Source organism: Lotus japonicus, chromosome 1 (assembly GCF_012489685.1).
Source record: "Lotus japonicus ecotype B-129 chromosome 1, LjGifu_v1.2".
Classification (NCBI taxonomy): Eukaryota; Viridiplantae; Streptophyta; class Magnoliopsida; order Fabales; family Fabaceae; genus Lotus; species Lotus japonicus.
The window spans coordinates 125950631-125978272 of record NC_080041.1 but is presented as its reverse complement, the minus strand read 5'-3'; the positions used below and the strand labels follow the sequence as shown (position 1 = coordinate 125978272).

Genomic DNA, 27642 nt, shown 5'->3' with positions numbered 1-27642 from the left:
TCAAACACATGCAATTTTTAAGAAAAGATTCCTAAATCTGTCAGTAGCCCTCATCGTTTCATTGTAGGGTGGGGTGGGGGTGTTTTTGTGGGAGAGAGATGAATGATGTTGATTGGCAATAGCACTGGAAGGTGCTAATTTCATAATATCTCTTCATTTCATATTTTTTTTTATTATTTTTTTTAAATATTATTTTACGAAATAAAAACTTAGTTTATTTTCTTATTTATACTCTCAAGTATTGGTTAACTCATGAAAAGTTAACAAAATAAATGAAACTGGTGGAATACAAATGAGGTTTTTTTAAGACTTTCTCAAGCTAGGTATAAAATATTAAATAACATGGATGAAGATTACCTGGAGTTGTAAAACTAACTTCAGGCACTTCATGATCTGACCATTAAAAATTATTTACCAATTTTATTTCTTAGCATTTTGGACAAGACATGAGTGACTACTTTTTAGTGTCAGCTTCAATCATGTGTTCCTTGATAATCGTTTATTGAAGACATACTTCACTTTCATGCTTCAAATTTAATATCTTGAGAGCTTCTGGACTGATCAGAAGTGCCTCCACTTCTTTGCGAGTGACGTCATTACTTGGCCAGCGAATTCACTGCTTGGTGAGCAACCCTTTATCATACCAAATAACCTACTAAATTTATTTTATTTCTCTCATATTTCTCTCTACTCATCTTTTCTTTTATCTAGTACTCTCTCTTCTCTACGAAATAAAGTTTACAAGAAGGGAAGACAACTTATAATACTCACATTCAATATTGCCTATAAAAAAAACCAATAATGTTACTTACACACCTCTTTTTTTGAGGTGGAATGAGGAGAAAGATAGGAAGAAAAGAAAAAGTTAGAGAGAAAAAGTATGAGATGTGATAAATGATAAGAGAAGAGAGTTAAAAAAAATGTGGAAATGAAGTGTTTAAAAAATGAGGTGTGTATATATCATTTTGAAAAAAAACTCATATTCATTGTGATAGTAGAATACTATGTCTAGGACTTTTTTTTAAGGCTCTAAATTAAATCTGGTCATGGTTTACTGAATGTGAACATATTTTACATATTTTACTAGATATTTTGAAATGTGTGTATTTATAGGATAGAATGAGATGAAGATACAAAAATATACTTAATAAAAATCATATTGCATATTTTGAGTCTTTGACCATGGGTATCATGAGTAATGTTTCATCACACGTCTCTCTTGAAGTGGAGAGGTGGAATGGTGAGAGAAATAGGAAGAAAAGAAAAAATAAGAGAGAGAAAATATGAGATGTGATAAATGATAAGATGAGATAGATGAAAATAAAAAGATGTGAAAATAAAGTGTTTTAAAAATGAGGTGTGTATATATCATTACTCCGGTATTATAACTAAAAAAAAATGTCTCAAAGTGGAAAAAGTCAAGAAAATCTTGTCTCAACCTGACAAGCTACCTATGTGTGCCGACTTCCAATCGAGTCATCGTCTTTGTCCCCTTAACATGCTCTTTCTTCAATCGGCTTCCATTTCCAAACCCTTCACCAATCACACACCAAGATCATGAAGAATCCTTGTTCATTTTCTAGTTGTTTCTCAGCACCGGTCAAAGAACAAATTACCAATCACGGTACGGACATCTTATAAACCATGTTAATGATGTTTTAACTGTTCATATATATCTAAACTTCATTGTATTTGTGTCCAACAGAAAAGTTAGAGGAAGATAATGATGGAAGCTTTCGCATATTCACTTATAGCGAATTGAAATCTGCCACCCGTGGTTTTCACTACTCGGAAAAGGTTGGAGAAGGAGGCTTTGGTTCTGTCTACAAGGTTCTATATGTTATCATTATTTTCATATTGTTATGTTAATACAATATTACTGCATTTAAGAAAACTTGCAATTTGATATTGTACACTAGGCCTAACAAGTTGGCTGACTATAATAAACCATTAATGAATTTTTGAATGCTGGATCTGAAATGGGGTTCTTGTTGTTGTAAAGGGGCAGCTTAGAGATGGCACTTTGGTGGCTGTGAAAGTGATTTCAATTGAGCTGGAATCGTTGCGAGGAGAGAGGGAGTTCATAGCAGAATTGGCTACACTAGCAAACATCAAGCATCAAAATTTAGTCCTTCTAAGGGGGTGTTGTGTCCAAGGAGCCCACAGATATTTAGTCTATGAGTACATGGAAAACAACAGCCTTCGCCACACTTTCTTAGGTGAATTTTATCTGTTTGAATCAACTTCTATTTTTTCAGAATTAATTCTCTTCGTAATCGTAAGAAGCTACTGAAAAACGTTTTTCTCCCAAAATGGACTTTGACTCCAAAATCAAATTAAAGAACAATTTTCAAACTTGCACTTATAGCGTGTTTGTTTCGACGGTAAAAAACCTCATAATCACTTTTTGTCAAGAAGCTAGAAACTGTAGCATTTGTTCACAACATCAATCCAAACGCACTATTAGTAGAATTTGGATTCTCTGTTGTCTCTGCAGAAGCAAAATGACAAGTGTATAAGAGTTTTGACCAATTTACCTTTTTATGAATCAATCCGGACAATTTAAGATAAGAATTCAGAGTTAAGAATTTGCATCAGAGAGCTGCAAAGAGTATGGTGGCGGCAGATGATCCATGTTGCTATTAGTATGTTTGATTTTGTCTTTGGGACCTATCAACCATTTTATTAATAAGAGCAAACTTGCTGTCTTTGTCAAAACATTTTCCAAAGCAAAATGCATTTTAGAATTCTTAGCCATTGAATTGAAATCCAATTCCAAGCAAATGTTTGATTAAATTAGAGGATATATAGAAGCAGGCCCAGAAATGATTCTCTTTTGGTTTGGTTGTGAATTTTGATTGATAGGTTCAGAGCATAACAAGGTGAGATTTAGCTGGGAAGTAAGGAGGGATGTATCCATAGGTGTGGCCAAGGTGCTTGCCTTTCTCCATGAGGAACTTAAGCCTCATATTGTCCATAGGGATATCAAAGCAAGCAATATCCTTCTTGATCAAAATTTGACACCAAAAGTTTCAGACTTTGGTTTGGCAAAGCTACTAAAAGATGAAAAATCCTACATAAGTACTCGAGTTGCAGGGACATTGTGAGTGACCTCACTAGCTAACATACCAACAAAACAACCTTGACTAATAGAAAATTTGACTTTTTTCATTTAAATTGTTACAGGGGTTATCTTGCTCCAGAGTATGCCAGTTCTGGACAGCTAACACGAAAATCAGATGTTTATAGCTTTGGAGTACTACTCTTAGAAATTGTCAGTGGCAGAGAAGTAGTAGATTATCATCAGGATATGGAACAATTTTTAGTAGAGCAGGTAAAATAAATTTTGATTCAAGCAACGCTGATCTAGACACATACTAACATGTTTTATAGTTTCAACTGATCCTTGTTAAATGATTTGTGTCTCTGTAAGTTGTGGTTGTGTGAACATGTTTAATTTGCAGGCTTGGGAAGCGTATGAAGGTAATGATCTATTGAGCATGGTGGATCCAGTGTTGAATATGAATATTCCGGTTGAAGAAGCAAAACGATTCCTAGTGGTTGGACTGCGTTGTGTGCAAGAAACCGCCAAGCTTCGGCCACGAATGTCTGAGGTTGTAGAGATGCTGACCAACAGTATTGATATGGAAGAAGACGGTCATAATATTTCAAAACCAGGATTTGTCAGCAACATCAGAAAGAGGCAGCAAGCGCAAACATTAGAAGAATCAAGTTCTGCTACAGCAAATTTTTCAAGCTCCATGTGGAGTACTACCAATCTCGCACGTTAGATTTACAATTCTGAGGTTTTGGTGCTGAATAGAATCATGCCAAAATGTCCATAGCATCATTGAAGTTGATCAATTTTTACCAGTGTTTATAGTCTCTCCTTTTTTTTTGCATCATAAATTAATTTTTTTCACTCTTGGAAGTGCATGCATGATGCACCCCATCGTATTTCGTTATTTCCAAACAAAGCTTCAACCTATTGCTCAATTGCATCAAACAGACACCTCCTCAAAGCTAATACTTGGTAGGAAAAATGGAGTTTATAAAAGAATAAACCAGTAATTCCGGCTTTACTCGATATACACTGAAAGAGTGGTCCTCATTCACCTCTGATGAAGCGGTGATACACATAGGAGTGTCTATGAATTCTGAACTGTTTATTTTAACAAACTTGAAAGCAATTTGAATACATGGCAGCAAGGTATCAAGTATTATAAATGAAGCAATCAGAACCGCACTAGAACCCAGAGTCGTCAAATAAATATAAGATAACATTCAGAGCATGACTAAATATTTCCCAGAGCCCATCAAGGATTCTAATTCTTCACGGTTGTCACATACTTGAGGAGCATGGCGACAACATCCTGCGATATTCTCCCAGCCTCAGTTTTCAGGTGTTGAATCTTTGCATCTGTCTCTTGCTCAAGTCGCTTGACATTAGCACCAGAATCTCCACTGCTCTGTATTCATAGGATTACAGAAAAGAGTGCACAGAGTCAGAATTACATAGAAAGGTAGAAGCATCAGAATTCTAATGCAGTAGTCAGTTGTAGACTCACCGCTGACACCTTCTTTTGGAACTCGTGTTCCAAATGAGCTCTATATTCAGCAATGTCCTTTTCAGCCTCCTCTTTGGCCTGTTTCAGTCTAGCCAATTTCTCTACAGTAGATACAGAGTACTGATTAGTAGTGTACTCATAAGAGATTTGACAAAAGTTGACTAACAATAAAAAGCAAAAACTAATAGATGGTGGATGTGTGGAGAAGGGGACTAGTTTATAGAAGCAATATCTCAGAATTTGTAACAAGGAGAAGAAAATTCTCTTTACATAAAATGATATGGTGAGACACTTTAAAGATAACACAATAATGGATCAAGAATTGTTAAGAAGTCTCACATTTACTAAAGATAGAACCAAATAAGTCTTTATATAGGGTAGAGTAATCCTCACTTTTAAGCTAGCTTTTGGGTAGGGTTAGGCCTAACCCGAATTCTAAGAAGAATTTAGTGGGGACATAGCAAACAAACAGGCAGAACTAAAATAGAGCATCAATACCATTTTTCGCAGCATTCACGATCCGTTGTGCTTCTTGTTCAGCAGCCAGCAACTGTTGAATTCCACCTTGACCCCTGTTGGATGCCATTCTGTGATGGAATCAGTTAGTAGCTATTAACATAAGATCAAATGAAACTCTGAGAAAGTAAACAAAACAGTAAGTCCTTCAGTAAAAAAGATAAATTCTTTTGCGAAAAAACCACTGTGATTGTCACTAGAAAAGAGAAAGAAAAAAAACCTAAAACTATTATGTTGATACACTAATGCTATGTTCGGATACATGTCGGCACCTATCCAAATGAGCGTTACCACTCACTTCGAAATAAAAAGTGAATGTAATTCTTCTTATGAATTGGAATGAAAGTACATTCACATAACACTCAAGTGCTATCCAAACACGCACTTAAACTGAACAAAAATAATCCACTGGATAATCTTATTCACTCTTTTTGAGTAATTCACTTCTTTAGCAAATCAAGCACACTATGTTTGTCATGCATGTCAATTTTACTCACTATTGTATCTATTCATTTTCCAATTGAAAGGCAAGACACACAAAGAATCCAAATTGATTACATCCATGATCCATCCAAACTCAAAATGCAAAGTCTAATAGAATCAGAATATTTGGCTTTTTGGTTAAAGAGCAATGAACAGAGAGTTATGAGTACCTACACTATGAAATATCAGCACTAGTAATTTCAAATAAACCATCAGCAAAATATCCTATGCCTTCAATTACCAATACAATTCGATGAATTCAATCTTTAATTGAGTACAGAAATCCCTAGAGAAACCAAACCACGAGACGAGTGATCGAAAACGAAAGCAGGTTGAGGTTTATAGGAAAGTGGATCAAAGCCGAAAATGGTTGCATTGGCATTGAAATCGTAGATCTAAAGTGGAAGAAAGAGAGAGAGAGGTACCTATCGTATCGGGAATTTGGATTCAGAAGAAAGTGGAGATCTGGAAAACTTTGCACCACTCGCTCTGTCTAACGAAAACTGGAGGACTTCTTTGCTGATTTGGTTATTCACAGCCCAATCAACCCAAAACACCTTTATACGTTTATTTTAGTGATTTTTTTTTTAATTAATTTTATAGATAAATAGTATAAGAGAAATTTTATTCTTGACAAAAAGAAAAAAAATTGTCTTTTATTATTATTAAATAAATAAAGAAATATTATTAAATTTAGTCTTAGCTTTTTTTCTCCTGAAAGTAGGTCATATTTATTAAATCGAATCAAGCTGACACAAAGGCTAAAATATCCACCCGAATAAAAGAATCAAGACCAAGTGGTCCCTCCTCTGTCCAAACAAAAAAAGAGGAGACACTCCAGGCTAAAAAGTCTACGACACAATTGACGGATCGACAAATAAAACATTCATGTGTGTAAAAGCTAAAGAAAAAGAATGAAAATTTGAAAGAGTTGCAAGGAGTCAGTCTCAAAACAAACAGTTTGGAACCCAAGGTCAGTTCTAGGATGCATAGCCCACCAAAGACAAAGAGCTTCAGCTAAACCAGCGGATTACATTAAGACCGAGGCTAAAGTAGCGGCTGCAAGGATCTCACAGTCGACATCCCTCGCCAACATTCCAAAACCAGCAACTGACCGACGCACAGACGCATCAATATTGATTTTTATCCATCCCACAACAGGTCTTGTCCACTTCGCGATCTCCCCCATAGTTGTAAGTTGCACCACCGGTGGTCGAGGCAAGGATTAGAGCGCCTTAGCTCGGGCTAGGACGTGCGCAACTAGCAACTACCTATTCTTGAACAACAAAGCATTATGGGCCTCCCATATAGCATTTATCAGAGTTATAAATCTCTCAACCACCTCAGTGTCCACCCCCTCAAGCACATGTGAGATTAACTCATGAAATGTAGAAGTCACTGAAACTCAAAGACCCATTGCAACAAACCAAACTCTCAAAATCACGGGCATAGAAGCAAAACATGGCTCGCAGATTCCTCTTCTACCCCACACCATGGGCAAGACCGGTCCACATCGAGACCCCTCCTTCGAAGTGCCTTACAAACAGGAAAGTATCCAGAACAAACTCGCCACAAGACCTCCTTACACCGAGAAAACAGATTGGATAACAAGTTACATACATCGAATAATATTCATTGACACTAGAAAACAAACATTCATTATAAGTGATAAAGCTAAAAGTCTATAACTATAAAAAAAATTAACTTAACAAAGATTTGAACCTGAGATCTGACCTCACAATGATTTAATGGAAACGACTCAAACGAGATTTTTTTTCTTTGTCTAATGAGAATGGGTTGAAAAGTGATCATATCCATGTATTGAGCCCGCGTGTGTTTCCCATCGGTCCGGTAACGGCAAAAAGTTGGGCTTTTCTCATGTGTTTTCATATGATCTTGGGAATGCACTTTTCACTTATTTAATCAATATTGGTTTTAACAAAAAAATAATAATAATGGTTTTGACCACCCCCCCCCCCCCGCAAATATAATGCTCGTTCAATAAAAACAAATCAATAATGCTAGTTTTTTGCTCACAAAAAATCAATGATGTTAGTTTGATGTTAGTTTACTGTTATGTTATACTTAGGCAAATTTATTATTGAATTCTTCAAACAATTACACCTACCATGTCTTTTTGGGTTTGGTGCTTAATTTGTGGTTTAATCATTGTTAATCCACTAAATAGTGATAGCCACCCGCGATACTTACATTTGTGGCGGTTTTAAATCGCCGCTAGTCCCCCTTATAGTTTGTTTTTTTTAACTTCTCACTTTGGTGTTGGTCTAAAACCCTATATGGTTGTGTAGACACTTGAGGTGATTTGTACGGCACAATTGTTTGATCATGGATGCATGCATTCGAGTCGACAAACCTTAAACCAAAACTGTCTATGAGTTGAAAGTTCGAATGATCATAAGATCATTCATGTATTATTATACAATGGTCAAATTTAATTAATCAAACACAAAAATTAACTAAATGATTGTTACGAATGAATGATTGACTCAAATGTTACATTCTTTTTAAAACAATGTCTTCTATTCAAGACTTGAATATCCAACTCGAACATAATTGACTCCAATAATAGTGTTTTTTCCTTGTGCAAAAAATAAATATTGTTTTTTCTTTTTTATTCGTCTTCTACTTTTTCTTTCTTAATCCAAACAATTCAAAATTTATACTCACTATCATCTCTCATTTTTCCTCATTTATGTATCTTCTCTCATTTGTTTATAATCTTGCTTTGGATACTAGCTAATTGAAGCTTACCTACTAAATAAATTAAACTTGAGTAAGTGTTGATTGTTTTACATCCAAACAAGTACATATAACCACCTTTCACATTCATTGGAACCAAACTAAACCCATATATGGGAAGAGTAATAGTCTCTTTAGAACTCTATTATCAACCTCTCCCACGTTCACACCCATTTCAGATGAAGACGCAAAAGCAACTCATCCCTACCATAGCTGGAACTTCCGTGTATGTTCTCACTATTTGGTTTTCACATAGGATTGAAATTAAAGCTGATTCCGGTAAATGTAACTGGGAAAAATTGAAACGGAACTCTCATGACAGAAACGTTTTGTTTTATTGGAGGCAAAACCTTTTTGGACGAAACTGAACTTTTGTCCATTCCAGATATTACCGTTTTGCAGTATATCATCTCCATCTCAAATCATGGCAGAAAGAGCCGCAAGAGGAAGCTGTGGTGGGGCAAAATGATGTGTCCTTTTCCCCCTTTCCAACCTCAACCTTTGCTGGCATGCATTCTTCATCCTTGGCAGGTTCTTTCTCTCACGTTTCATATTGAATTTATAGCATTATCTTTGAATCAGCTTCTTTTTCACTCAGAATGAATTCTTGAAACTAGGAAGCTACCTTGCTAAGCTAGCTTCTATACAAAATTTGGCTTTGGATCATAATCAATTTTAGAAAATTTTCCAAACATATACTTGAGTAAGTAGCTTGATGAAAGCTCTGAATGAAATATAATCACTGTTTTCTAGTCCATGCATTTAAGCTTGATGGAAGTTTATAATGAAATATAGTATGTGTTCGAAAAATATAAGTGAATCCACTTATAGTAGAAATCCACGTCAAATTGAAGCAATAAATAGTCACGAAACAATGAATAGTTGCTTCTGAAAAGATGGATCCATATTAGATTTGGATCCAGAATTGAAATCAAACATGTCCATTATCACTGTTTTCTAATCCATGCACTTTATAGCTTCATGAATGAATGAAATATAATTGTTAGAGTCCCACACATTGGCTAGAGATGTGGTCAAGCAATTGCTTATATATGGTTGTGCAAACCTTAACTCTTGAGCTAGCTTGACCACATCTCTAGGCAATGTGTGAGACTCTAACAATAATCACTGTTTTCTGAATTAAAGTTGATGCACTCATTTGATTTCAACCCTATCCCCAATGAACACACAAATTCTCATTCTCATATCACAATGACACAATATCACATGCACTATGTGGTCCCCAACTTTCATTCATAAATGCTTAACAATGCAAGACATCATCCTGAGAAGGACACCTTCAGGCTAGGAGCGGGAGTTGGGTTTGGCACCCCACCTATGGGGCTTGGCATCCCACTTTATCAAATACGGAATTTAAAGTTCCGTATTCTCCATATTGAATACGGAACTTAAAATTTCGTACTGTATTTAAGCATGCGTGTCACATTTTCAACCACTCATTATATACTAAAACAGATACGGAATTTTATTTTCCGTATTGATACGGAAATTTAAATTCCGTATCTATTTTAGTGGGGTGCAAAGCCTAAGGGGTGGGGCTCCAAACCCAACTCCCGCTAGGAGCCTAGGACCACCTTCAATCCATAGCAGAAAAATTAAACAAGCATGGACCACCATGCTCTGCAGTGACCACCAACAACACATACATCCATTCAATGCGACAGGGTTCTAGCCCCTGCACTTACAATCCTCATCACTACACACGTGATTGAATATTGATCATTCCATACGGCATACGCTATCATCATTTCAAATTCCACAAAAACAAAAACAAAAACTACTAGTAAAACTTAAACCATATAGCAAAACAGAGCATTGATCAATGAGTGCACATTTCAAATGTTGACACTTAAAAATACATAAATCAATTAACAAACAAGAACATGTCTTTCGAAAATAGTAAAATACACGGTGATTAGGATCGATATACAAATTCCAATCCACCAATAATAAATCATACAATTAAGCACTCATTGTAGCTGCTTGGCTGCACAACATTACAGGTGGCCGGAGCTCCTAAAAGAACCTAGAGCCTTCGCCGCTTGAGCTCTCAACACGTACTGGTGGTAGATTGCAGCAATAGCAGCACCAATGAAAGGTCCCACCCAGAAGATCCACTAAACCAAAAATCCCATGCAAAATTCAACAATTAATTCATGAAAAATCATATTCTCACACCCAAGAAAAACAGAGGAAAGATAGAAACAGAGTGAGGAAGATAGATAGATAGTAACCTGGTCATCCCATGCCTTCTCGTTGTTGTATATGACAGCAGCTCCGAAGCTTCTAGCAGGGTTGATTCCGGTTCCAGTGATGGGGATGGTGGCCAAGTGAACCATGAACACTGCAAACCCAATTGGAAGAGGTGCCAAAACCTGTAAAAGAAAAAAGAAAAAACAGAGTTACACAAGGAAAAAAAAAATAGAGGATGAGAAATGAAGCACTAGATTTTGCTTACAGGAACATGGGAATCTCTGGCGTTTCTCTTGGGATCGGTGGCGGAGAAGACGGTGTAGACAAGGACAAAGGTGCCGATAATCTCAGCGCCCAAACCAGTTCCCTTGGAGTAGCCATCAGCAAGCATGTTTGCACCGCCATGGTACCTGTTGTAGTAGCTTTTCTGAAAAGCCTTCACCAACCCAACACCGCTTATGGCTCCCAAACACTGAGCCACCATGTAGAACAAAGCTCTGACCAGTGAAACCTTCCTCGCCAGGAACAAACCGAACGTCACCGCCGGGTTTATGTGACCCCCTGTTGAACACAACCACCATAAAGCTCTAATTTGAAAAAAGGCATGAGATGGGTTTTGATAGTTTGTTCTTGTTGTTACCTGAGATGCCGGCGGTGCAGTAAACGAGGATGAAAATCATGCCGCCGAAGGCCCAAGCGATGCCGAGGATGCCAACGCCGCCGCAAGGGTCGGTGGTGTTAGCGGGGTCGGTTTGGCTGCTGTAGCCGATGACGGTGAGGACGGTGATGTAGAGGAAGAGCAGGGTGGCGACGAACTCGGCGATGAGGGCTCTGTAGAAGGACCACTTGGTGAGCTCGGTGGTGTCGAAGAGCGGTGCTGGTGGTGGGTCATGGTAGTCCTTGTGTGCCAACTGATCACCTCGCGGTGCTTCGGTTTCGATGTCTTTCGCCATGGGAGGAGGAGGAAGAAGAAGAACAGAGAGTGGAGTGTTTTTCTCTCAGATAAAGCTTGCACAGAGAATGAGCTCTATCTGAATGTTTATATAAAGGGGATTTAGATGTGTAGGGTATGTACTTTGAAGTTTGAACTCTTAACGTGGGGTTAAGTTAGTTTTTCTTTTTAAAGAACGTGGGGTTAAGTTGAGTACTTAAGGCAGGTAACTGAAATTTGATGTCTGATTAATCAATTAGATGATAATCATTTGTGCTTTTGGATTGGTGCTGAACTCAATGTAAATCTGCTATGAAGCCGACGTATTAAAATTTTATTTATCTTACTTAATATTGATAAATTTAAACTTTTTTATTGATATATTGAGATATATGTGAAATCACGTTTGTGCTTGCTCCAACGCTAAAACAAACGTGTACTTAACTATATGGTATATATGTAGTGTTGCTGCTATAGTTGCTCAACTCGTTCTTTAAATATGAGGTTTAGAGTTGGATCTTCATTCCATGAGTGTAGAAGACTTTTCGTTGTGAGCAATTTAAATGCTTACTATGAATACTTGCAGCACTAAGAAAATTAATCACCGCGATTGTCGATACATCTCACACACCATCATATGATCATAATCATATTTGGTTTTTTTATAATACACAATATCTATTTTTGATACAATGACCGGTATCATCGTTTCGCATATGGTCGAACTATAAGTTCACACTTAATATATTTAGATTGAATTTTATTTCTATTTCATTTGCACTCATTTTTTCTTTCATATCTTTTTTCTTTTTCTATCACATCAACAGCCATAACTTTTACTCTCTCTGTTTTCTTGTTATCACCCTCTAAGTGGAGCTCAAATTAGGGTGTCAATTTTAGCCTTTTTTTTCATAAGTTAACTAAAGTTGGATGCTTAATTAATCAATTAGGTGATAATCATTTGATTTGCTTTATTTTCTTTTTAGAGTTAGGGTGAGCCCACGGCGCTGTGTTTTTCTTGTGCTGTGGATGCTTTTTCTCGCCACCTCATATTCGCTGTGTCTGTGTTGGGTGGGGTCCACTGATCACCCTTCTCTCGTGTATTCCAGTGCAGCAGATTCTGCATTTACGAGAATGCATGAATACATTCTTTATTTCCACCTTCTTCTAAACTGTCTGTTCTGCAAAGCAATACAGAATGTTCAGGAAGCTCATATAATTAATGCAACTTTAACATTGCTTAGGATACAAACTTTGGATAATAGTGTGCTAAGTGCTAACTTTTAATTAATAACCCAAATTAAGCATTACGATTAAAATATTAACAGTAGGGCCATGCATGTGTAAGTTACTTTTTTTTTCTTCTGTGATTTTTTTTGTATAGAAAAGATAGAAACTGTCCTCCATTGGAAAAAGAAGGAGTTCAGGATATGATATGGTGCTAGTCACGAGAAAATGTTGAGACGCCACGTTGAAAGGGTGCATGGTAAATATTGGAGGAGAGGAGAGGCACATGGGAATGATGGTGAGGTGGTGGTGGCCATGGCATGATGAGATGATAAATTAAGGTGTTCTGATTATCAAGTGAAGTCAAATTTTGAGGGAAAGATACGTGTTTAATCGGTTAATCCACTTATAATTTACTCTTTAATCTAATATAAAGATACACGAAATTTTATATATGACTATATCTATTTAATGGTCCACAAGAAGGGACCAATGCATGGATAATGATGGATTATGAATAGTACTGACAGAAAACGCTCGTTCGCAAGAACAAAAACCAACAACAAACCTCCTGACTGTCCAGCTCATGTACATCTCATTTCCTCTCCCTCTGCGATTCCCTAGCCCCACCCCATGATCTCTGTTTTTGCTTTTTTGTTATCCAGAATTTGTCATATGCATGTTTAAATTTTTTTTTTTTAAAGACATATGCATGTTTAATTTATTATCATGATCTTGACATAAACCATGATCTTGACATAAAAATTACTCAATGCTTAAATCAATTTTCAATCCTAGCCTCATTTTATCATGATCTCTGTTTTCCCTTTCTTTTCTCAAACTTAAATTTCCATATGATTAATATATATGAGTTTAGTTATACTATTCACTTTTATTCAATTAAAATTTATTGATTTGTGATAATTAATATTTTTTAATTTAAAAATGAGTCTTCTTTGATGTTATCTCTAAGACACTAAAAGGCAAAAAAATTATGACTCACAAATCACAAATTTTTTTTTTTTGAAGTTCACAAATCACAATTTAAAGTATATGTAAAGTAAAATAAAAAAAAAACTAATCAACATTGGAATAAAAAATGACGTTCAATTCGGGTAAAAATAACATTAATGTCATGTGAAATCCAGTGCCATATAGAGAAAACACTTTTAAAAATAATGAAGAGATATTATTAGATACAAGTGTAAAATATTTTAGACGAGCGTATATAAATTCAATCCTTAATATGATATTAGATTGTAATATTGACCATAAAATTTTGAACTAAAGTGAAAAAAGAAGGATAAAAAATTGCAAAGATAATATTAAACCTCTCAATGTGAGTCCAAATCATTAGAGTTTAGAAACCCAACTCTTATAAAAGTGAAGGTGACTAATATGGGATCTGGATAATTGGATATGAGTAAGATAGCAATGACCCAAATCCGATACTGCAAGAACACCACATATTCTCTTAATTAATCTCAGTTCATATAACCATGGACCCCTAATAATATTTGCTTGCTGGTTCGGTGGTGGTTCCTTTTTTTTTGGTCAAACATTGTTGTATTAAAAGAGAACAGGCCCAAAGGCCGAGCCCACAAAGGGAGAAACAAGGCCGGGGAAAAGCACCCAGCAAACGAATTACAGACACGAGTCACTAATCATGGGCTTCTGTTCTGGGCCTAACTACCATTCACCCTCAAAGCCTCTTCTAGCACTTTACTTTATTAATGTTCTTTGTAAAGCTCTTCCGCGATGCTATAATGTCTTAATTTCTTCATGTTAATTATGAGCTCCTCTTTCTTTATTCATTTTGATCAAACCCAGCCATCAATTTTTTGCACGACTTTTGAGATCCAAGTTACATTTCTATTGGACTCGGGTTAAAGGAGTCATATTTGCCGTTTTTTCTTAATTTTAGTTATTATTTCCAACATGTTTTTAAGAGATATAAGTTATAGAGTACTGTTAAGCAACTAATTATTCCAAAAGCTTAAGCTGATAGGTAAATGCTAAATGAATGGTTTTATATGATAATCTAACACGCCCCTCACGGAAGAGCCATTTAGGCTTGAAGCGTGGATAAATACACAGGTCCACCGATCATGTGATTAAATTCCACTTTAAATTAGAAAGTGGAGGAACAAAGATCGAACTCTAGACTGTTTAGTCCTAGTGGCTATGATACCATATGAGAAACCGTAATACGGTAGAGAAGCAAGAGAAAAAAACTAACTTTGTATTATTTTCTTAATAATAAAAGATTATGCGCCTCTCTTTATATAGAAACTACAAAACATACAAACCAAGTAAGTAACCCTAGCCGCCACATAGGTTGGGATACTAATTAAACAACTAATAACATAACCCTAACTTTTGACAATTACTATTCCCTCAAGTCTTTGGAAAATTAGGCTTACTAGCTTATTAATTGTATTCAGTGATAACTAGAAAAGTGATGAAATTAAATATGCCTTTCTTCTTATTTTAACTTAACTTCTAATTAGATATAAATTAGAGTTCTTCTTTCATAGAGAATTTCACTCAATCATTTTTTCTTGTTGTTTTTTTGTACATTTTCATTACCCGGCCCAATCAGCATGATCATAATATACCAACAACAACATGATATCTATGAAGTTTCTTTTGTCAAATTTTGTGAAGTTTCAGTTCACTATTGCACTCCACTAGCAGCTGATTTGATGACCAACCCATTCATTTTTAGAAGGCCCAATATAGAAAATATTAGAAAGTTATCTGATTAAATAAATATCTTTTTATTTAAGTTAGTTACTAGCGTTTTTACCCCGTGTGTTGCACGGTGAATATTGATCTCATTATTTAGGCATGTACTCCCTCCGGTCCTATTTATAAGCAACAAAAAAAAAATTCACATAGTTTAAGAAATGTAGTTAAACTAGATAAAATGCATTAAATTTGTCTTAAATTAAAATGAACTTCCAAAATTACCCTTTATTATTAGTGTTGGAAAGTGGAAAAGAGAGTGAATAATTAATGAGACACATTTTACAAGTTAGAATTAATAAGGGCATCATTGGAAAAAATTAATTAATATAGCTCAAACTTTCATTTGGTTCTTATAAAAAGGACCAAGATTTTTCTTCTCTTTCATGCTTATAAATAGGACCGGAGGGAGTATTAATAAATTATAATATAAAAAAATGAGCATTCAACCAAACAAAATCACAATAAGTGTCACAAAACTTACAAAATTTGACAACAACCTCATATATATTTAATCCTAAATATATGTTCCCGAGAGTTAGCAAAATTGGTAAGAGAAAGACGGCATAAGAGTTGGAGGGAAATGAAGAGTTAGTAAAAATTATTGGATTTTACATGAAGTTTTTTATGTAAAATGTTTTTCTATATATATATATAATTGTGTTTTCAAATCATATTTTCACTTTTAATTTATCATACCATTACTTATATTTACTCTTAAATTTTTTAAAAATACTTAAGTAATATGAAAAATCATTTTTATATTAGTTTTCATTTGAAAAATAAGTAGTTTTTTGTAATTACAACATAATACCTTTGTATATTTTCATTTTAGCCAACTGCAGAATAAGAAACCACTGGACCGTTGTGTCCTTCGGCAACATACTGTAAAAATTGTTGAGCAAAATCTTCCCATAGTGTATACCGCAAGATTTCACTTCCGCTGGAATTTAATCGCTAGAGTAAATAGGTAGTTATTAAATATGAAAAATAAAAAAAGTTTAAATGAAATTACTTACTCTAAGGGCATGCAAATCAACAAAAATATAGTTGACTATAGTATCTCTATATTATTTTTACATTTTTTAAAATAATAAAAGCATTTACTAAAATTGAATATCTACTCATTAATCTATGAGATCATGACTTTTTTAATTTATTTTTCCAAAAAGTTTTTTTTTTGAAATTACCAAAAAAAAGTAAACGTAACCCCATTAATTTTTTTATGTATAGGTTGAATATTGATTTCATTTTTTTTCCTAAAGAAACGTGTTTTTAAAATTTAAAACTGATTTGAATATAATGATAAATAATTTAAACGTGATTTAGGGGGAAAAAAACTTCCAATTTTAAATGCATATAAATAAATACAAAAACATAATTTAATCAATAATTTAATAAGTTTAACGTCATAAGTTTCTTTCAACAAAAAAATGTCATAAATTATGTCTGAAAGTTGGCCTTAATTACTAATATTTAATACTAAATTTTCAAAATAATAAAAGCATTAACTAAAATTGAATACCTACTCATTAATTTATGAGATCATGAATTTTTTTAATTTATTTTAAAAAAAGTACACGTAACCCACTAAAATGTGTTTTAAACATTTAAAACTGATTTGAATATGATGGAAAACAATTTAAACATGATTTAGGGAAAAAAATTCAATTTTAAATTCATGTAAAATAAATGCAAAAGCATAATTGAATTAATAATTTATTCAGGTCAACGTCATGAGTTTCTTTAAACAAAAAAAAACATCATAATTCTTACTTAAAGTTTACATTAATTACTAATATTTAATGCCAAATTTAAATTTTAAATTTCAAAATCAAATCTCTATTATTTTGACATTTTAAAAATAATAAAAGTGTTGACTAAAATTGAACATGATGACAACATAGAAACTGATATATTCCAAACTGATATCATAATCAATAATGCCCAATACAACTGAAGTAATAACAATCTAAAGAGAATAAAAATCATAAGAAATTTTCACATCGAACCTGAATCAAAAACTCCCCACTCAAGCACAACACTCCATGAACATTACTTTTTTTATCCAATCAAATTTGAAGCTTAATGAAAGTAACATACCCATTGATAGAATAAAGGGGCACCTTGAATGTCGAAAATGTTAATGTGAACATTCTCCTTGACCATGACTTCTTGAACTGCAGAACATAATCCAAATGTTTTCAAGTCAGAAAAATACAGTAAGAAAAAATAAAAATGTAATGGTCGTGATAACCATCAAAACAAAAAATTTACAGCAAAATCTATGAGAAAGTAATGGGGGGAAAACCTCACATGTTGTTTTCACACTTGAAGAATCTTCCATATAAACTCGCAGCTCCAATTACAATCTGCAATAAGAGTACCATGGGTCACAGATCAATGTAAAGCAAAATAGTACAATGCTATCATCATTGTACATTGAACTTAAATTCAATTCATAAAAAGATAGATAAATGTGAACATATTGCAGTTTAGAGTTCTAAAGTTCATGTAGGTTAAAAGATTGCAATATTTATAAATAAAAATAAGAGATAAAGATATATCAAACTGAATAGCATTTTTCAGTCGAGGGAAGCACAACAATATTCCATCATATCTGGAATGATGGAGGAGAGGTGCAACTTAAGGGAGTATATATAGTTGAGTTGGAATTAGGGTTAATGATGAGAAAAGATGAAAAGAATATTCCATTCAAATTTAATTTTTTTATATATTTGAAAATGCTTTAATTCAACAGCCTTAATTAGAATCAATGTTAATTTGAACTTTTCATTCAAATTTGATTCAGATATTTTTTTATTCCAATTTCTAAACCGAATTTATTTGAATTTTTCAAAATAAATATAAAGGCCCGTTTTTTTCATCAATGCCATATTTTTACATAGAATGCCCATTTTACATAAATATCAAGGCCCTTTTTTTTTTCCATTCAAACATGCTCAAATTCGACATCATTAAATAGAATCAATGCTAATTTGACATTTTTCATTCAAATTTGAATTTTTATTTTAGAGAATTAAAAAATATTTAATCAAATAAATCAAATCAAATCCCTCGCAATTAATATCGGTATAAATAAAAGTCAAGCATTAAATGGAATCAATTTTAATTTAATTTTTTCATTCAAATTTGAATTTTTATTATTTCGAAATTCATCCACAATTTCCGTTTTATTATTTCAACTCTTAATGGCAGAATCAGTGTAACACAATAGTAAGTTTTTATTCAAAATATTCATCCACAAATGAATATTCATTTACGAATCAATTTATGTATTTTCATTTTTAATGAATAAAATCAAATAAATAAAATCAATAACTCATAATTAATGTCCATATTAAATTTTGTCTGAATAGGAAATAAAAAGAATAAAACGGAAATTGAATATAGCCCATAAATTATTAACATAAGCCAGCTTACATGTGATTTTGTTTTCTGAATTTAAAAAAGTCAAATTATAATTTTTAATGCTTGTTAATTCAGATTTTGAGTGACAATAAACCTTGCCACGAGTGGAATGATCTCGAAGTTAAAGCAATCATGACCGTTTTAAATTGCAATAACTAATAATTATGAATTCCTAAAGTCAAGCATATATATTCGAATCAAGGTGAGTCAATTTATTACTGCAATCATGGCTACTAAAAGTCACCGTATTAATATTGCAATAACTTCCAATCAAAATTATTGCATTAAAACCGATTTCGAATGGGTCTCATTACCATTTGCTATTAAAAATGAGCTTCGAAAATTCTGGTCCAAATTAAAAAGAGGGAGACACTTGTCATGAAATGAGGGGGGTGGGTGACAGACAATCTTGGAACGCCACCTCAGCTTTTGTTATAGATAATGATTCTCTTTTATAAAGTATATAGATTTTAATAATCTAGAAGATGATCTACATATAGGATTCTCCTTGATGGTCGGGATGAGTCTCTTAATATAAATTGTAATAAGGTTTCTTTTATTAAATGATAAGGAGAAAATTGATAGATGCCTCGTTTTATTTTGTTTTAAATTTTCTTAGCTCAGATCTTAGTGTTCTTCCTTGAGGGCACCCTCATGAACATTTAACTATCCTTAATTCCTTGAAATTGTAGCAGTTTACTAATACAATCACGGGCTAAAATTGCCCAATTTTTAGAGATAGTTTATGGTTAATCAAATTGGGTGATGATCGGAAATGATCTTGGTAGATATTATGGACACTTCTCTCCCATCGAGTTTTTACTCTCTCTTTTTCTCATTCCAATGCATCAAAAAGAGAATTGTGATGCATAATAGCTCTCTTATATTATATTGTATTATATACGCACTCAACAAAATAAATTAAAGAATAAGTGCATATTTAATAATGTAGAAAGTCGTTGGGAACTCGTGATATATATAAAGTTCACCACAGGATTCTCTTCACAAAACTATAACCTTTCAAAACATGTTTGATTTAAACCCATGACTAAATAAACGTACATTCCTGCAAATGAGGAAATGGATTCGTGGGTTTTTATCCATGATGAAAGACATCCAATGTCACAAACTAAAAAACAAGGTGAATAAAATTAAGTAGCTAGAGAAACTAATGAGTCATTATCATATGAGGATAGAAGATCTGGAGATATCTTGCACGTGTGGAGCTAAAATAGATCATCATCATATTCCTCGGCAGCTTCAGTGATGGTCTCCAAAGCCGGGGTGTTAGAAGGTTTCTCTGGCAAAATTACGGGTGCCGGGGCAACCTCCATCCAAGAACATAGGCTTCTGAATCCCTTAGCCATTGTTTCCACAACAATTGATGTTGAATCTGAACTTGCAAAATTGATGTTATCTCTCCTCCTCCCAAGTCTAGAAAGAAGAGAGTTCACTGGAATTTGTTTCCTGAGTACAAGGGTTTTTGTTTATGAGAGAGAATCGATTGGGATTTTTTCTTTGGTAACCATATGTCCATATGTCTATTGCCAAAGCCCTTACATGTATATATATAGGTAAGGGAAGTAACCTAGCTAAGAATAAGGAGCTTGAATCCTAAGTTAATTAAAATCAAGATATTTGAAGAAGATGGCATAAATTGGAGACCAAATAATATATCTTTGACGGTTCTAATGAAATACACGTGGACACTCTATGGAAGGTTTATTCATGGCAAAGATATTTAAAAATGTGCGTGGCAAATGCTTCAACCACAAATTTGTACAATGTAATGAATGTATGAATGATTTCATGCATGGTCGGTTGCTGAATCCCTACTCCTAATTAATTGCCTGTTTGAGAGGCAAGACCGCGAAACATGTCATCAGCAACTCCTCTTCTTCACGTAATACTTGATTTTCTTTTTTCTTAGTCCTGAGAGTGAGATATATGAGTTCCATTCCCCTTGGAATTGGCCCCTCTTTTATTCTACCCCAGAGGACCTTCTAGATTGTTAAATTCTATTGCAAATTTATTTACGAAGGCAAACACCTTACGTTAATCTAGACATGTTCTTACTTTCAAAAAAAAATAATCTAGACGTGTTCTTTTTTTGGTCAATGTATAGAAGAGGATCAATACAAGATAGTGCTAAGAGTAAAATAAAGGAAGAGCTAGGCATATACGAATGATAACCCATGGGCCCAATTACGTAAGCCCATAAAAATGTATTAAGCTCAAACTGAGAACGATTTTTTTTTGAACGTTAAACTGATAACGTTATACAAACCCTTTAGGCGTTAATTCAAGACTGAGAATATTGCGTTTGATTGTATCAAATCCAGTAATCTATTTTTCTCTTAAAACCAAAATGGATTGAAAAGATTAGTTTGATTTACACTCCAATAAAAGTGAAAATGAAGTGAAAAGAAAAAAAAAGATACAAGATGCGGCAAAACAATATGATATTATAAATACTCATTTAGTACACTCAAATTTAGTTCCTGATCGAGTTTTATAAATTTATTATGTTATTTCTTTTATTTTAATTTTGGAATGCATTCTTTCTTATGATTAATTAGGTCACCTATACGTTAGGCTCATCCTAATTCTAGGAATATGACTGATAGCTATCATAAATTGGGTTTCTCTTTCATTATGAGATTAATTAGAAAATTGAAGCTAGCATTTCTTTTTATATTTCTTCTATATTTTCGTAGCTTTAGTTTTTAGGATTTTTAGTGTTCTTCTTTAGTAGGATTAACTTTCTATCAGAATAAAACAGATGAAAAGTAATGATATAAATGATTTTAATGAAATAACAAAAGATAAAAAATAAAAATGGGAGTGCAAATGAATCACGTGTAGTATGGGTATATGCTTTTGGGGTTGCCATCGAGGTGTTTTTGGGTATTTTATGTTTGAATTGAGTCTTTGCTGATTTTTTGTCTTGGTTTGGTTATTGTATCCATATTGAGATGAAATATTTCTCAACACTATCTATCAATATTTTTACTTTAAAAAAATGAATAAAATTGAAATGAAACGCGAGTGGTGAAAAAAGAGAAAGGGTAAAAAAATGCTCATAAACCACTGCAACACATTGAAATTGAATTGGCTTAACTACGATAATTTACTTTTACGTGGTGTTAATTTTTTTAACTTATCAAAACAGGCGGTAATGCCACCATGCCCGAGAAGTAAAATATAATATTACTATTCGGGTAAAACATAAAAGATTCATAAATGCTGAATTTACTATTGGGTAAAACATAAAAGATTAAACTATAACTGTTGCCAAGCTTTTCATTTAGTCAAAGATTCATTTATAAATGATCGATGCGTGCAAGGTCCAAATAATTATATTGAACCTCATCCTTATCTCAGAAACAATAAAAGAAAGGTTGTGTCTTAAATTCTAACCTAATAGTTTGGCAGGAGAAGTGCGCATGCAAAATGCAACTTGTTTGCAATGTATTATTGATAGTACAGGTTGGAATTAATATGCTAATCAGATGGAGGAAAGATATATGTCCTTATTTTCAAACACATGTAGCACGGGTTTCATATGGTATGTTAAGAGGCCATCTATTATTAGGCTTGGTTCACTTTCCTATTTTCTTTCATTGCTAGACTATTTAATTTAAGACTTAATTGCATTTTTAGTCCCCCAACTTTGGCATTCCTGCGAAAATCGTTCCCAAACTTTAAAATTAGCAAAAAAACGACCCTGAAGTTTACACCCGGTTGCAAAATTGGTTTTCCGTTAAATTCTGTCTAAAATCTAACTGAAAATGATGACATGACATTTCTAAATTAATTTTAACTGAAAAAAAAATTAATTCATTTTAGTCCCCCACTCTATAACCGCCACTCCTCAACCATCAACACCTAGCCACGGAAATCCCTAGCATCTTCTATCTGCTTCTCCTCTGGTTCAGCAAGATCAGGTTTGTTCCCGTAGAAAATCCCTAGCTTCTTCCCCTTGCCATGGAAATCCAATTACATCATCATCCTCTTTGGTATTTTGATGCCTCCCTAAAATGCTCAAGTTTTCTCAATTTCAATTATTTCCTTCTTTGTCGTCTTTCATTCAACATCACAAACACATCTGAATTCTGAACCCACATGCCCACCAAGGAAAAAACCTACTTATAGAAACGACCTAAAAACCCACATATGAACATCACAACATAAAAAACAATTGAAAAAACCAACAAACACAGCCACGATACCTTTGTATTTCATCGTTCCAAGCCATAGATCCAAAATTTCCTCCTTTTTCTAAGCGTTTATTGTTGTTTTTGGTTGATTTTTTCTTTATTTTTTAATTCATTTTTAACAGAATATTCTGTTAGCTTTTAGACGGAATTTAACGGAAGACCAATTTTGCAACCTAGTGTAAACTTCAGGGTCGTTTTTTGCTAATTTTAAAGTTTGAGGATGATTTTCGCAGGAAGACCAAAGTTGGGGGACCAAAAGTGCAATTAAGCCTTAATTTAATAACTTTTTTTTTACATTTAGAATAGCTAATAACTTATAAATTAACATGTTATGTTAATTATAAGGCTTTTCTATTATGAAGAAAAATAATAATCACAACAGATGATCAAATACGTCTTAATCAGCGATTGTGATAATTTACTTTACTATTTAATAAAGTGTATATATATACATAAGTTGATAGACATTAATAATAATATAAAAACGAAGTCCAAAAAATAGGTATATTCTAAAGTGCTAGCACTTAACACATTTTTACCTAATTGAAAAATAATTTTACTCAAAAAAATTTACAAGCAGATTAGAGATTAATCACTTAAGTCAGGGATTCATAATTGTCTGATCATAATCAAACGAGTATGACTTGATGAAGAGGCAATAATACACTTAAATTCACGTGCTAAGGTCAAACGGTTAAGGTCTCCTTACTTATATAATGAGTTCATGGTTCACGTGCTATAGCTAGTCTATCTAAAATTCTGAATTCATACTTTTATAAACACATTTTTTAAATTTGAAAATATACACTTTTAATTAACGTAAATTTACACAAATAAAATAACACATATTACATTAATACATGCTTCTGAACACACTTATTTTTAAGAGAATCAGAAAAATAGTGTTTACCATGCACTTAGGATTTTAGATTATAAGTATCTAGATATTCTTAGTATATATTTTTCAGTTGATCATAAACTTTGACGTGAAGAGATATTAGTATATTACAATTATAAATTATTTTAGATTTTAATGACCAGTTAAAAAACTCAAAAGTCTCCAAACTTTTCACTGAAGATGCATGAGAAGAGTCAATTCATTGGCTTTAAAACAAACCAACATTTCATCTGCGTGGTGAGCCATTCTGAGCTTAATTTTAGCCACCGATTTTCATTTTTCTGTTTTCTGTCGTACTTTGATGAACTCATTCGCAGATCAAACTTTATCGTCTTGTGGCTTTTATGAATGGGCATTCGTTAACTTATAATTATTGCATGTTCAATCAACACTATTACGGCTGTTATGCCATCATTTATATAATACTTTTTTTTTCCAAAATGAAAGAGGGTATGCTAAAATATACATATTTGTTATTTTATAATTTTAAAGGCTATTATAAAACTAATAAAAGTGACATCGTGAAAAACAACGTAAAATACTATTATTGTTTTTAGTATATAAATGAATGAATATTTGGAGCGTCATTTTAAGCTTAACTCTTTTGTTTACTGTTTTTTGAGAGACCTGTAAAAGCAATACAAATATCCATTATCTTTTCTCCACATCTTTCGTTGTTGATATATATAATACAATATAATTATAATATTCGAAGAATAGTTCTTATACCATAGTTCAATATAATGCAAATGTGTTAGAATTTAGCTCATTATTATTTTATAAAATACCTTATCTTTCTCTCTTTTGGAGTTAATTTATAAACCTTATCTTTCCATTAAAAAATAAAATAAAATAAACCTTATCTTTGAACCTCCACAGGGGCACCTATGATCAGGCACGTACGGCATGTCCATATGGCATTGACAAATCGTTCCTCTTGATGGAGAAGTCCTGAAATCTGGATGGGAATTTTTTATCTCATTTTCTTGTTCTTATCCATAAAATTTCAACATTTTAATATAAAATATGAATAAAAAGTTACAAACTTGGATAATATTTTTAGTAACTTTAATGAAAAATGTTACCAACCCTCCTTTAACATTTTTTTTTAATACTATTCGTGGATTAATTGAAATTTATATGAAATTTACTTATAAAATATGGATCACACTTTAATTTAAGAGAAAAAGTTTGATGCACCGACGGTGTAAAGTTTTTTTACACCGTCAACCAATCAGATTTCAAGGATGTGAGAAAATCTCTCTTTTCATTTAATTTCTTTAATTGACATGTCACATCCTTGAAATCTGATTTTACACCGTCGGTGCATCAAAATTAAACTCTTAATTTAATGAAGATCACATTTGCTCAACTAATCAATAAAAAAGGTTAAAGCGTTACAATTAAGAGCTACTAATACTTTTCCACGAGCAAATTCAATGTAGCCGCGTCTAATTAATACAGGGATGGCATAGTGATTTCCTTCTTTGGAAATAAACCAATAATAACCATGTCGCGCCAAAAAGTCTCCCATGACGTGTCAAGATGCCTCAATCATCATTGAGCCATTATGGAAGTGGACCCCACAACTTTAACTTGTTTACTATATCAGATTGGGTTTAGCCATTTAGGGCTCCGAGCCTCCGACCGAATAAAATCAAGTTTTATCTGCACTTCTGGTTTGGAGGAAATTAAAGTGAATGGAAAAAAACACTGAATTCAGGAAATGAATTTAGATGACAATCTTAGTGTAAATTCATTCCTCAAATTTTATGTTTTCTCTTATTCCTCTTCCTTTCCCTTCAAACCAATAAAAAGTGAAAATAGGAAAGAGAGAAAAAGATTAATTTAATGATAATATCATTTTCAGGCAACTATTACAAATTTAATCATATAAATTTAATTCCACTTAAGTCCCCTAAAATTTGTGTTTACGATCGTGGACATATAAATTTCAGTCAACTAATTTTAGTGTGTGTTTGGTTTCAAATCTGAGAAGGTCAAATGTGAATTCAGAAATTTAAAAGTAATTATTTCTTGCTTCTGAAAACGTGGACAGGCCAAACATGAATTTTGGATGAGTTTTTTAAACATGTCCTTAATCCAACGATGATTATATTATGGGCTCCCCTGTGTCCCCTAACATTGTATATAAATTATCTGCGTACGACACCTACACAACTACACGTAGATACATACTTATTTTTTTAATTTTTTAATTTTATTTATTTATCTTTATATCTACAAGGTTAGAAAGCAAGTTACGTATCTATCTTTATAATATGTTTATAAGTTAAAATTAAATACATCCATTTCACGTTCTCATTTTGCCCATTAGTCCACTTTTCAGAAATTTCTTTTACTAGTTCTAGTTATCATTTATTAATTAATTCTAGAGGGTGCCGTGAGACCTTGCATAGCAAAGGGAAAAGAGGATTAGTTAGCTTTATCCATAACCACCAAAGCAACAATATAAATAGAGCAGTCAATACTAGGAAATTGGAAACTAAGACAAAACAGAACGCAACATACAAAAACAGAGGAAAAACAGGGCAGAAAACAGAGTATTCACTCAACTCATCAAAGCCTCGATCAATAATGGCGTCTAGGAAGAGTTTCCTTTCAAGAAAGAACTTCATCTTTCCAGAAACCCAAGATTTAGAAATCCATTCGAATCCAAAATCATCAGAGGGTGAGGAATTGGAGCTGGATGAAGCTGAAATGTGGAACTTGTCATTGACTGCAGAGACTGCAAAGAAGGTGGTGCCTGCAGGTTCACGATCAGCTCTGAAGAGAGGTTCCAGAAAGGTGGATTCCGGTGGAAAATCGAACCCCGCGGTGGTTTCATCATCTTTGCCGGTGAATATACCCGATTGGTCGAAGATTCTGAAGCAGGGGCACAAAGAAAACAGGGGAATTGATGAATATGCTGTTGGTGATGATCAAGATGGAGGGTCTCAGTTACCTCCTCATGAGTATCTTGCGAGGGCCAGGGGGGCTTCGTTTTCAGTGCATGAAGGAAAAGGAAGGACCCTCAAAGGTAGAGATTTGCGTAGTGTTAGGAATGCGATTTGGAAGAAAGTGGGGTTTGAAGATTGATTTCAAAATTGAAACCTTGAATAGCATAGAGCCATAGACATGATAGTATAGTACTATAGTATGAGTAATGTCATAGAGATAAGGATCTGATTCCATGGTTTTTTTCTGTTTTGGAAATTTTGGTCTAGGTGATTGATCTGTCTAAGGATAATGATTGACTTCTAGCTACCTCTATTTGGGAAGATTCATATTTCATAGAAATCAAACTGGACTTTGAAATGAGCTTCCTTAAAGGAATTATCACTCAAGCCTGTAATTTATAGATTTACAAGTTTCAAGTTTTCAGAATGTTTGTGGTTTTAATGTTTCATCATGATGAATTGATGATCATGTCCCTTCTTGATTTGGTCTCTTTGTTCATCAGTTTTTGTGTACATTTTTCCCCTTTACTATACATTTTTGGGTTTGGTGTTTGAATCATATGACTCATAAAGAAGGTGTTTTGATGGAATTGGTAAGATAGAATGAAAAAAACAAAGTGGCAGACGATTGGTGTTGGTGGTTAACGACTTACCGCAGCACTTGTGTTGAGAAAAAACTAGGTAG

The 27642-nt window shown here is 33.4% G+C and overlaps 4 protein-coding genes across 6 annotated transcripts; 2 read left to right on the top strand and 2 right to left on the bottom strand.

The window, feature by feature from the left end:
- The first annotated feature begins 1410 nt into the window (after positions 1-1410).
- On the top strand, positions 1411-3922 carry LOC130730360 (putative serine/threonine-protein kinase). Of its 2 annotated transcripts, none has more exons than XM_057582349.1 (6): positions 1411-1624; positions 1706-1830; positions 2009-2219; positions 2866-3103; positions 3187-3334; positions 3465-3922. In XM_057582349.1, exons 1-6 carry the CDS (start codon positions 1558-1560, stop codon positions 3789-3791), a joined length of 1116 nt encoding a protein of 371 aa, XP_057438332.1. In that variant the 5' UTR covers positions 1411-1557; the 3' UTR covers positions 3792-3922. The 2 variants fall into 2 exon arrangements, with proteins under 2 accessions (XP_057438332.1, XP_057438331.1); XM_057582348.1 differs by having other exon boundaries at positions 1412-1624; positions 2003-2219.
- A 108-nt stretch (positions 3923-4030) lies between these two features.
- On the bottom strand, positions 4031-6143 carry LOC130730362 (V-type proton ATPase subunit G1-like). Of its 2 annotated transcripts, none has more exons than XM_057582350.1 (4): positions 5993-6143; positions 5067-5155; positions 4569-4669; positions 4031-4469 (listed from the first exon to the last, which is right to left on the bottom strand). In XM_057582350.1, the coding sequence occupies exons 2-4, from the start codon at positions 5152-5154 to the stop codon at positions 4326-4328; spliced, it is 333 nt and encodes a 110-aa protein (XP_057438333.1). In that variant the 5' UTR covers position 5155; positions 5993-6143; the 3' UTR covers positions 4031-4325. The 2 variants fall into 2 exon arrangements, with proteins under 2 accessions (XP_057438333.1, XP_057438334.1); XM_057582351.1 differs by lacking the exon at positions 5993-6143 and adding an exon at positions 5809-5939.
- Positions 6144-10148: 4005 nt separating this feature from the next.
- Positions 10149-11578, bottom strand: LOC130730359 (probable aquaporin PIP2-2). Its single transcript, XM_057582347.1, has 4 exons — positions 11182-11578; positions 10807-11102; positions 10583-10723; positions 10149-10465 (listed from the first exon to the last, which is right to left on the bottom strand). The coding sequence occupies exons 1-4, from the start codon at positions 11492-11494 to the stop codon at positions 10346-10348; spliced, it is 870 nt and encodes a 289-aa protein (XP_057438330.1). The 5' UTR covers positions 11495-11578; the 3' UTR covers positions 10149-10345.
- A 14906-nt stretch (positions 11579-26484) lies between these two features.
- On the top strand, positions 26485-27315 carry LOC130730358 (protein S40-4-like). The gene has a single exon (XM_057582346.1). It carries the CDS (start codon positions 26596-26598, stop codon positions 27094-27096), a length of 501 nt encoding a protein of 166 aa, XP_057438329.1. The 5' UTR covers positions 26485-26595; the 3' UTR covers positions 27097-27315.
- The last annotated feature ends 327 nt before the right edge of the window (positions 27316-27642 follow it).